This window comes from Nyctibius grandis, chromosome 9 (assembly GCF_013368605.1).
Source record: "Nyctibius grandis isolate bNycGra1 chromosome 9, bNycGra1.pri, whole genome shotgun sequence".
Classification (NCBI taxonomy): domain Eukaryota; kingdom Metazoa; phylum Chordata; class Aves; order Nyctibiiformes; family Nyctibiidae; genus Nyctibius; species Nyctibius grandis.
Window position 1 is genome coordinate 27,713,071 of NC_090666.1, and position 9,994 is coordinate 27,723,064.

The 9,994-nt window shown below is 56.6% G+C and overlaps 2 protein-coding genes across 2 annotated transcripts; one reads left to right on the top strand and one right to left on the bottom strand.

The window, feature by feature from the left end:
- The first annotated feature begins 357 nt into the window (after nucleotides 1-357).
- On the top strand, nucleotides 358-4,435 carry RAB17 (RAB17, member RAS oncogene family). The gene is made up of 6 exons (XM_068408098.1): nucleotides 358-514; nucleotides 1,839-1,990; nucleotides 2,402-2,527; nucleotides 2,728-2,821; nucleotides 3,311-3,396; nucleotides 4,430-4,435. Exons 1-6 carry the CDS (start codon nucleotides 358-360, stop codon nucleotides 4,433-4,435), a joined length of 621 nt encoding a protein of 206 aa, XP_068264199.1.
- Nucleotides 4,436-5,148: 713 nt separating this feature from the next.
- PRLH (prolactin releasing hormone) lies at nucleotides 5,149-5,655 on the bottom strand. Its single transcript, XM_068408099.1, has 2 exons — nucleotides 5,556-5,655; nucleotides 5,149-5,321 (listed from the first exon to the last, which is right to left on the bottom strand). The coding sequence occupies exons 1-2, from the start codon at nucleotides 5,653-5,655 to the stop codon at nucleotides 5,149-5,151; spliced, it is 273 nt and encodes a 90-aa protein (XP_068264200.1).
- Between the last annotated feature and the right edge of the window lie 4,339 nt (nucleotides 5,656-9,994).

A 9,994-nucleotide genomic window follows, 5' to 3' on the forward strand; every position in this document is an offset into this window, starting at 1 on the left:
ACGCACGCTCAAGAGCAAGGCACACCCGTGAGTGATGTCCCTCTGCCATTAACTGTCTCCAGCATATCCTCTCTTTAAAGGAGATGCACCCAACCCAGTCTCCTTGTCTACATCCAATAAGGTGTCTTGCATCAAATTTCTTCCTAAATATCTCCACCCTCTGGTCATAACTGACAGTGGCAGATGGTTTGATGTACTAAATTTGATTCAAATATTAATGGGTTTATTCTAGCCTATTTTGAGGTTAAACCCCATCTGCCCCGCTGCCACCGGTCAGGAGGTGATGCAGGAGGCTCAGCTGATGGACCTGTGATCAATGCAGATGTGTTTTAAACAGAGTTGGTTTCTTTGCAGGGCATGGCACAGAAGGCAATGCCGGGCACCTCCCTGGATGGGATTCGTCCCACCTACATCTACAAGGTGGTTCTGCTGGGGAGCACGTCGGTAGGAAAGTCAAGCCTCGCCTACCGATACGTGAAAAATGACTTCAAGGAGTCGCTGCCAACCGTGGGATGTGAGTGAGTGGCTTTAATAGCTTGATGGCTCTGGACAAGAGACCAGGCCTGATGCCCTTCCTTGCAGCAGGGTAGGATGCAGGAGAACAGGTTGGTATATCCTGCAGTAGCACAGACCCACTTTTGAACAGGGTATCGACTTGCCCCAGAGCCAGACATCCCCCGTCGCTGTCACCTTCAGATTTCTGCAGCCTATTTTCCTCATCACCAGGATGTAAGGGAAACCACATCCAAATTGCACAGGTTTGGTTTAGCACTGCTTTTTGGAGCCAGATGAGCAGTGAAATGAGTGAAACCTGGGGTCCAAACCATACGGCCCACGTGCCCTTTGCATGCTTGGCCCTGTGCTGCCCTCACAGCTATTCAGACACCCCAGGAGAGCCTCTCCTGTACATGTGCTGCCCCAGCCTCAGTTTCCCACTGGAGCAGGGAGGTTTGGGCTAGGGTGCAGGCAGGACAGCCCAGGAGGAGGCAGCTGGCTGCGGCAGGTCCCCCACAACATGGACTGATCACGGGCTCGCAGCAGTGCCTTGTTCCTCCAGCCTGCCTGCAGAGACCACCCCACACGCTGGCCAGGCTGCAATCTCCATGCTCTGCCCCACTGGCAAAGGGGAGAGCATCTGCCCTGCAGGTCCGTCCTGACAAGCCATGCTGAACAGCCCATGTCCAAAGGCGGGACACATGCATGCCCACGCTTTGACGGAAACCATCCGGAGAGCTGCGAGAGCCCTGCTCCCTCTGTAACCTCCCTTGGGCCAAAGTGCCTGCTGGGATCAAGCTGCCTCCCCTGTACGTTTGCATCAGCAGAGCTTCCTACAGCACCTGGACATTACAGATGCTCGTTTTACATGATACACCTGGATTTGGCCCTAAGAAGGCACAGAGCTTGTGGTCCCACCTGGAGCCTGAAGAGCTGGTGGAGAAGAGCGAGCCACTGTGGAGCTGCTTCCCTTCTCCCTCTGCCTTGGCTCTGGCTGACCCACAAACTGCCACCCCCTCCCTGGGAGCAGGGAGGGAGGCTCCCCTCCAGTGGGAGCCCTTTTCAGGGGGTATTCCTATTCACAGCTTTCGCAGGTCTGAGCCACCAGAAAGGTGAAGGTAGCTCACTATCCGGGGGCTGTTCTGCAAAGCTCAGAGCTATGGGACATCAAAACTGGTGTGCATCCACCCAAATCTTCTGTCAGGAAGGGTGAGAAACACATCATGGTTTTGTGCGTTACAGCATCGTTACTGGCCCTCAGGATGGATCTGACCTCACAGTAGCAGATCCAAGCTCTCTCCTATTGCCACAAGCAAACATGTGCCCTTGCATCTTGCTTGCAGGCTCCTTCTTCACACAGATGCTCAACCTGGAGTCGGCCACCATCAAGTTTGAGATCTGGGACACAGCAGGCCAGGAGAAGTACCAGAGCGTCTGCCACCTCTACTACCGGGGTGCCCATGCTGCTCTCCTTGTTTACGACATCGCTAATAAGGTAAGGCAGGGGATGCTGATCCATCCGTGCCAAAAATGTGCCATGCTGCAGCAGCAGGGTGGGCAGGTGATGGTGGAGCAGAAAGCAGTACACAAGCATCACCTGAGAAGATGAACATCCCACCTGGCATGTGCCAGAGGCTGTCCCTGCCCATGCAGGACCACACCACCACCTCAGGGGTTATTTCTGTTGCCACGCAGAAAGGGTGCATCCCATCCAAGTCTGGTTTGTCCCTAAAGATGTTTGAAGACCAGTGACCTGTTTCCCTGAGAGAGAGGGCGATCAAAGTCTCCCCACCACACCTCTTGCACCCCCTTCTGTTCAGTGCCACCCATCCAGCTTTGCTGTGCCTGAGGCCAAGGGATTAAATAAAAAAACAGACCATCGTGTGGTTTTTGTCTCCATCTCCAGGAAACTTTCAACAGAGCACAGCTGTGGCTGAGGGACCTGGAGAAGGAATTCCTTCCCGATGAAATAGTCATCGCTTTGGTGGGCAACAAGACGGACCTTGCTGCTGAGCGAGAAGTTGCCACTGAGGTGAGTGCCCACAGGGAGCTCTCAGGCTCCCTCGTCACCCCCTCACCAGCAAGCATGTCCTAGCAAAGCAGAGAGTTTAAAAGGCTTTAAGACGTCTCCAAAGTCACTGTACAATTATTGACCTGCCATGAAATGCCACCTTAACTGAACAAGCAACCCCAGAGAGAGCTGGGAGAATAACTCTGCTTGTCTTCACCTAGGAGGGGGAAGAATTTGCAAGGACCAAAGGCCTCCTGTTCATGGAGACATCTGCAAAATCCAACCACCAAGTAAACGATATCTTTATGGCCATAGGTGAGTGGTGTGATGGCTCTCTGTGAGACCCAAAGTGGGTGAACCACAGGCCCCAAACCTCTGCTTCAAGGCTGCAAACACCTTCTCCCCACCTGAAATCTGACCCCCTTCATTGCTCATGCTTGCCACCAAGGTTTGCTTCCCAGCCGGTCCAGCCTGCACCGTGCCTGGCAGCTTCAAGGGTCACAGCCACAGAAGCCCATGGTTTCAGTGCAACACATCACACCTCTCAAGGCAGAAGGACAGACGGATCCATCCCAGGATACTCCAACATCAGAGGTGGATTTCAGGCCCTCTCCTAATGCCACAATTTTCTTTTGCTATAGTATCCAATGTAGGTGTCCCTAGCGTAGCTGAGATCCAACATGCTTACTGCGGGACAGTACTGGCAGCCATCAGTGGCTCCCCTGGGGTGGAACAGGACAGCCATCGCATCCCACCCCACCAGCAGGAGAAATGAGCCCTTTCTCACCTTGTGTTTCTTCCTAGCGCAAGAGCTCCTGCGACAGGAACAAGAGAAGGCATCTGCCCTGTCCCCACGTGGGTGGTCAACAGTTGACCTGGGGGAGAGCAGGGTGAGGAGAAGGTGCTGCTGACTCTGAGGATGGGCAGCTCTGGACCTCAGCAGTGGCTGGATGCGGTCTCCAAGAGGAGCAATGACAAAGCAAGGGGGACACAGAAGCACAGGGGTAGCTCAGCCCCACCACCCTCCCCCTTGGAGCGAGGTCAGAGCCCATCCTGGGAGCATGGGGCCTCTTCAACCCTCCAGCACTGGCTTCATCCAAGAGGTAAAGCACAGGGGTTTCTTCCACCAGCTTTCTGCTTCCAGAGAGGAGCGCAACCCTCCAGCACCTCTGCCACCGGCCCTGACAGGTGACATCCCCCCGCCCCAGCTTCACGTCGCCTCCTCTGTGTCCCTTCCCATCCAACAAGGGAGGGTTTAACTTTCCAGAGCAAAGCAGGTGCATCCTGGTGACTTTACACCCAGGCTGCGAATAAAGAGAATATTACCCTAAAGGTGTTATTTTTTTTTTTCTCTCCTGACCTGGATGTCAGCCCACAGGTGGGGACCACAGGAAATCTGAAGGTGGTAGGGACCAGAGCCAGTACTCCCCTTGTCCCACCGGCCCCCACCTGACTCATTACGGGGATCACAGCCCATCCTCAGGAGAAATCACTGATTAATTGCCAATATAAGAGCCAGGTCTGGGGGCAGAGCAGGGCCAAAGCAAATGCTGTGCATCACAGTACCCCATGCCTTGCAGGGCCTCCCCTTTCTGCATTACGGGTTACTCTGCAGGAACACACCTTGGCTGGAAGAGATACTGCCCTTCCAGGAGATCTGTGGCAACACTGGCACAACCGTGGGCAGAGTGTGGCATGGCTCACCCTGCCTGCAGGGCAATGTGGCCACCGAGTTTGTGGGGCATCCCCGATGGCAATGCCAGCCTGTGGGACAAGGCTTGGCTGGGCTGAGTTTGGCCACGAGGCAACAGACACCCTTAAAGACGTGCCCCATGAAGAGAAGGGGACCACAGCCAGGCCAGCCCCCCACCCCAAGCACCATCCCCCAGCACCCAGGGGCACCCACCTGTGCTGTTTCCCCAGGGCTGAGCTGTCCCAGGGCAGGACAGGAGATCCTTCCCACCAGGAAAGCTAAGATGCTGCCTCCTCCTGCCTAAATCCCATTCGTTAGGGCAGCTGGGAGGCAGGGGTGCTAATTGCCACTCATCACCCGATCTGCCCCCTCCCTCCTGAGATTAACCCTTCCCGCCCCAAACAGCCCTAGACTCCCAGTGCTGGGCCAGGAGCCACAGGGATGCTGAGGGCTGGGAGTTACCCTCTCCTGTGGCCCCTCTTGACCCCAAACTGGAGAGCTGGTAAAATGGTCTGGCTTAGACACGCATGAGGGGGCATTTGGGGACATGTGGTGCAAGGGACAGGGCCCTGTGTGCTCCCTGAGTGTTTCTGACCTGGGCTGTGGAAATGGGGCAGCTGTTTTTGACCCCAACACCACGGAAATGAAGGTGTTGCGGGCACCCATGGGGATGGGGATCCCAGGGGATGCACCTCGGAAAGGGGACCCTCCAGGCCTTATTTTTACGGTGTTTTTTGGGGTGTGAGGGGATAAACATGCCATGCTGTGCAGGGAGGCTCCAATGCAGCCGGGGCAGGCTGCAAAACCGCGACTAGAACAGCAATTTTGGGGGTCAGCCCGCCCTCACCCTGTGACCCCCCGCAACCCCCTGTGATGCATTTTGGAGCAGAGAGGCTGGGACACACACGGGGGCTGAGAGGAGAAGAGGGATTTTATTGTCAGCTTCAGCTCAGGGGCTCTGCTCCTCCTGGGGGGGCTGGGGGTGCGGGCGAGGAGGGGCACAGACCTGCCACCGCCCGGCCCCCCCACGATAGGTGCCCTCGCCCAGGGCTCTCCGCCGCCCGAACCGCCCCACCGGCCTGATCCCACGCCCCGTGTACCAGGAGGGGTCGATGTCCGGGTCTGCAAGGCAAAAGCCAAGGAGTCGTCAGGGTGTGATGGAGGGGGGTGATGATGAACCCCAGGGGCGTGGGAAAAGGGGCTGGGGGATTATAAAATCTGTTCCAAAGGCTGTTTCACCTTTGCTTCTGCATGGTGACCCCCACCCTCCGCCCCCACATGCAGCTGAGTCTGGGGATGCAGAAGGGCCTGTGGGGGGTGTTGGCTGGAGGGGTCCCTTACTCCTGCTCTCCTTACTCCTGATCTCCATGGAGCGCTGGCGGATGCGGCTGTGGGCAGCGGGCAGGGTCAGGCAGGCGAGCAGCAGGCACAGGAGGCAGGCGGCCCCCAGCTTCATCCCCGGCACTCTCCGGCCGTGGTAGCTTGGCCCCAAAGCCCTCCGGCCCCCGGAGCTTCTTGCTGGTGCCACGAAGACAGTGGCCTCCGACTTGGCTGCGGGAACGAAGGAGTTTGGCCACCACAGAGACACCCCGCTTGGGTTAAATGCTCACAGGGGGAGCCCCCCATCAGGAGGGAAAGGCTGCGACGGAGAGGATGGGGTGACCGTATGGCTGCTGCCATGGGACTGCCGTCCCCATCACAGCATCCCCGGGCCGGCTGCGGTGCAAAGGGCACAGAACAGCTTGATCAAACCCCGAGGGTTTTGCTGGGGCTGAGACTTCTGGGGAAAAATCTCCCCTGCAAACATGAGTTGTACAAACATCAAGTTCATTAAAATAAGTTTTCATCCTAGCCTAGCGCCTTAGGCCAGGCCTGGCATTGCCCTTTCTGGCTGGGACCCCCAGCGTGCCCGCAGTGGTAGGACCTCACAGCCCGGGAGATGGGGAGAGGGACCAGCACCGAAACACGGGGCTGGAGGCACAAACGGGCTTTGCTGCCGGATGCCGAGTGATGGATGGACCACGACCACCTCTGCGCCCTTGGCACCCACCCCTGGAGCCACTGCCAAAATGACAACCCTGTAACATGCTTTATGGCGCCAAGGCAATGAGCGGGACCATGCAGGGTGGGCTGAGCGGTGGGCTTGATTTCTGCAGCCACCTGCAGCGAGGGAGTGGGGCGAGGAGCAGAAGCAGGAGAGCTGGGTTAAGCAGGACACGGTGGGGACACGGTGGCAGAAGCCTGTCTGCGGCTGAGAAGCTTCCTCGAAGGAGCCCTGAGAGCACTTGGCAGCCAGAGCTCAGGTTTGCTGCACCCACCAACTCTTTACAATCCCCTTTTGGGAACCCCTCTGAGCTGGCCAGACAGACACAAAGACACGCACACGTGGGCAAAGCAGCGCTCGGGAAATTATCCAGCAACAAAAGCATCATGAGAGGAGAGAAAAGCAACACTGCTCCCCGGTGGGGCTGCACTTACCGTGGTGTGGCGAGGCGAGGTGCCCAGCTGCCGTCCCCTCAAGCCGAGCGGCCGCTGTCTGAACCGGAGTCCCCTTCGGTCACCGTTTTTATGGCCGGGTTTGTGCTGATGTCAGAGGCGAGCCCCGGTGAGGAATGGAGCCGGGGCATCTCCCCTCCCCACCGTCCCCTCTCATCAAATCAGCACAGGGATTTTCATGACTCACAAGGGACCAGCGTTTTCTCTTCCACTGGCCGAGGCAGATAGTTTGGGAATATGTTAATCCCTGTCCTCAGCCTGGTGTTATTTTGGACAAGGGGAAGTTTTCTGCTCCGTCACCCTGCTCGCAGGGAGTCCCTTGCCCAACGCGTGCTGCAAGGGGTCGCTGGGTAATGCTGCCCTCAACGCCGGGGTCCTGCTGCCACAAACCCACTCCACCATGGGAGTCATGCTGGGTGCCACCACCCTTTCTCCTTCAATCCGCCCCAAAAGCTGCTTTAAGGAAACCAGAAAATTAAATACAGAGAAGAGGGGAAGGTGACTTGCTGGGGCACGCAGGCTGGCAGGAGTGGACTCATCCCCGCAGCATGGAGGCTTCAAATGTCTTGTTTTCAATGGGTCCAACCACCCCCCAATTAAAGAGTTCTGATGAAGTTTGTTCTGCCAGATGCGACACTGGAGGAGCCAGCTTGGGTCCTCAGCATGGGGGCTCAGCTGGGGTCTGAACACACATCCACCCCCAGGCAAAACTTGAATTACTGGGATTTCAGGGGATGTCCTGAAACAGGGACATCTCTGTGTTGGCAGGGTGGTGAAGAGAGCATCACTGGTGGGGCGTGGGCAGGGGAAAGGGGTTTGTCTGCCACCCCCATGCCAGGGTTTGTCTGCCACCCCCATGCCAGGCTGGCATCACCCTGGCACAGATCTCCATCTTATGCCGCGGTCAGATCCAGTGCCCGAGGATGGCCAGCATTGGGGGACAGTCACGGGAGCAGCAGGGGCTGTGTAGGGGCATCAGAGGCAGGGAAAGGGATGAACAGAGGACAAAAAAAAACCCCATGGGCCAAGGAAACCCAGACCTTGGGCTTAGCAGAGCTCTCTCTGCCCCAGGGTTGTTGCTATTATTTAATACAGATTTAAAGCAACCCCTCAATGTTGTGGGCGCTTGTTTCGGGCTGCTTCAGCTGCCAGATTTGCTCCTGGGTTTCCATGTAAGTCAGAGCAGTGTGTTTCAGGGTCAATCCCTCCTTACCCGCATGCTGCGCAGCCCCTTTGCCCCCCTGGCCTTGCTGCTGGGTACCACTGACCCACGCTCTTCCCACCCATGGCTCCATAACTAGCATCTGACAAGTCCTATTTCCACCCCATTCACCACCATCTCCCCCCCATTCTGCTTCGGTGCTGCTGATTTGGCTCCTGTCCGCTTTCACCTGCCTGGTTTTAAAGCAAGGGTGCACCAGCTGGTTAAAGGAGAGGATGGGGAGAGAAAGGAACCTTTGCTCAAGTGAGCTGAAAGAACAGACACTGCAAAATGGGTCCTAGGTTCTGGACACAAAATTGGCTTTATTGCATGATTTAGTGTACATATATATAATCTCTACACAAGCATATGGGGCAGGAAACCTATAAATAACAACGTGGGTAACTACAGCCTGAAGGGCACCTTAGTTTGCACTGCTGAGGTTCACGGCGAGGGCTTCTTCAGAGGGTCAAGCATCCCAGTGGTTGCACGGAAGGACTTGAGTTACAGCTGAAGCCGGGTGCAGCAAGAGGGGCGGTTGGAGTGAAGGCTGAACCCTGACACCAGAAGGGTGGGTGCAAACCCATAGCATTGCCCAGGTCTTGGTGGAGCTCCCTTCTGCCAGCCAAGGAGCTGCCATCCTACCACCAAGGCCGCCTGAGCAGTGAGAGATGTATCCAGCAATGCTACGGTGTCTGGGAGAGTTTCTACAACAGCAGTGGGTTTGCACTTACCCTTCTGAACCTCAGGCCAGAAGGATTTCAGTTTAAACTAAGAAACTGGTTCTGTTTCCAGCTGGAAAGCCCAGACTATGGACTTACAAGGATGCTCTGGGATGCCTGCGGGACCGATTTCTAGGCAGTTAGCAGTCTCTACTACTACAAAGCCAAATGTATGTGTTACTCGCATGAGAATTCACACTACTGCTGGTAGTGGTTTTAGTGGTTAAATTAAAGTGGTTTTAGTCCAGATGCACAGGGGAATGGCCTAAAATGGTCCAGTCCGAGTGGCCATCGATGGGAAACTGCCAGCATCGGTCTGACATCCCCGCTCCGGCTGCGAGCGATCCCCTCTGTGTCGCCCACTGTGAAGGGAGGGAGGTTGCTGTCACCTGGAAGGAGCCCAGGGCCTTCACAGCCCCTACAAAGGATCGGATGGTCCTACAATCCCATCATCAGGGACAGGGGACATGCTTATCCACAGAGTGTCTCTTGGCACAGGCTGACCCCTCTGTGGAGCAGGGAAAGCCTCCAGAGAAACACCAGCGCTCTGCTTGCTGGAGTCCTTCTGAACTTGCTGATACAGCCTCACATGGAGAGGAGATATCTCCAAGAGCTGGCAAAACAAACCAATCCCAGCAAGCCCTGCAGCCTTTCTTCCACCTTTCTTGCCACTGCTTCCTGCAAGCCTCACCTCAGTAACATCCCCAGATGGTCACAGCTGCTTCAGACACAGTGGCGAGAAGCCTCAGCAGGTGTTTGCACGTCTTCATGCAAAAATCTGTTGGCCAAGTGCTTGCTGGGAGGGGGCCAATGCTGCTCTCACCCTGCTTTGCTGCTCAGGGAGGGGAAGTGATGCTCCAAGGCACAACAGAGGGATTTGGGAGCAGCGCTGGGATGCGATTCCCATCCTGGGATGCCTGGGACCTTGCTCTACCTAGGGTACCCCAAGGGCATCCTGTGCCTGCTGTCAGCTCCTGTCCCCGCTCGGCACCAGTGTGGGAGAGAGCAGCAACAGGCCCCGACAGCTTTTCCCAAGTGAGGGTCGTGTCACTGCTCCCAGTCCGCACGCTGGAAAGCCACAGCTGATATCCAGCTCCATCCAAGGAGGTCACTCCCGCTCTGCACCCCTCTGGTCCCCTTGGTTGACCCAGTACCAAATAGCTGCCCAAAGCTGAGGTCTCATGCCTGCATCCTTCCATAAGAGCCCCTGGCCATGTGTCCACACCCCAGTGCCTCACTCCTCTCTCTGGCAGCTCCCAGCAAGACCCCCTGCCCACAGCCTCCGACTTCCCTCCTGACCGGGGTTTCAGGGAGAGATGGGAGCAGAAGAAGGAAGAGCAAGCGTTGGGGGAAAGGCGGCGAGGCTTTGTGCTGAG

What these genes read in the sequence shown, in the direction of transcription:
- RAB17 (XM_068408098.1), top strand. Translation starts at nt 358, where the DNA reads ATGGCACAGAAGGCAATGCCGGGCACCTCCCTGGATGGGATTCGTCCC. An exon ending in GTCGCTGCCAACCGTGGGAT is followed by an intron (nt 515 to 1,838) that starts GTGAGTGAGTGG and finishes TCTTGCTTGCAG; the next exon opens with GCTCCTTCTTCACACAGATG. An exon ending in TTTACGACATCGCTAATAAG is followed by an intron (nt 1,991 to 2,401) that starts GTAAGGCAGGGG and finishes CTCCATCTCCAG; the next exon opens with GAAACTTTCAACAGAGCACA.
- PRLH (XM_068408099.1), bottom strand. Translation starts at nt 5,655, where the DNA reads ATGAAGCTGGGGGCCGCCTGCCTCCTGTGCCTGCTGCTCGCCTGCCTG. An exon ending in GCGCTCCATGGAGATCAGGA is followed by an intron (nt 5,322 to 5,555) that starts GTAAGGAGAGCA and finishes TTTGCCTTGCAG; the next exon opens with ACCCGGACATCGACCCCTCC.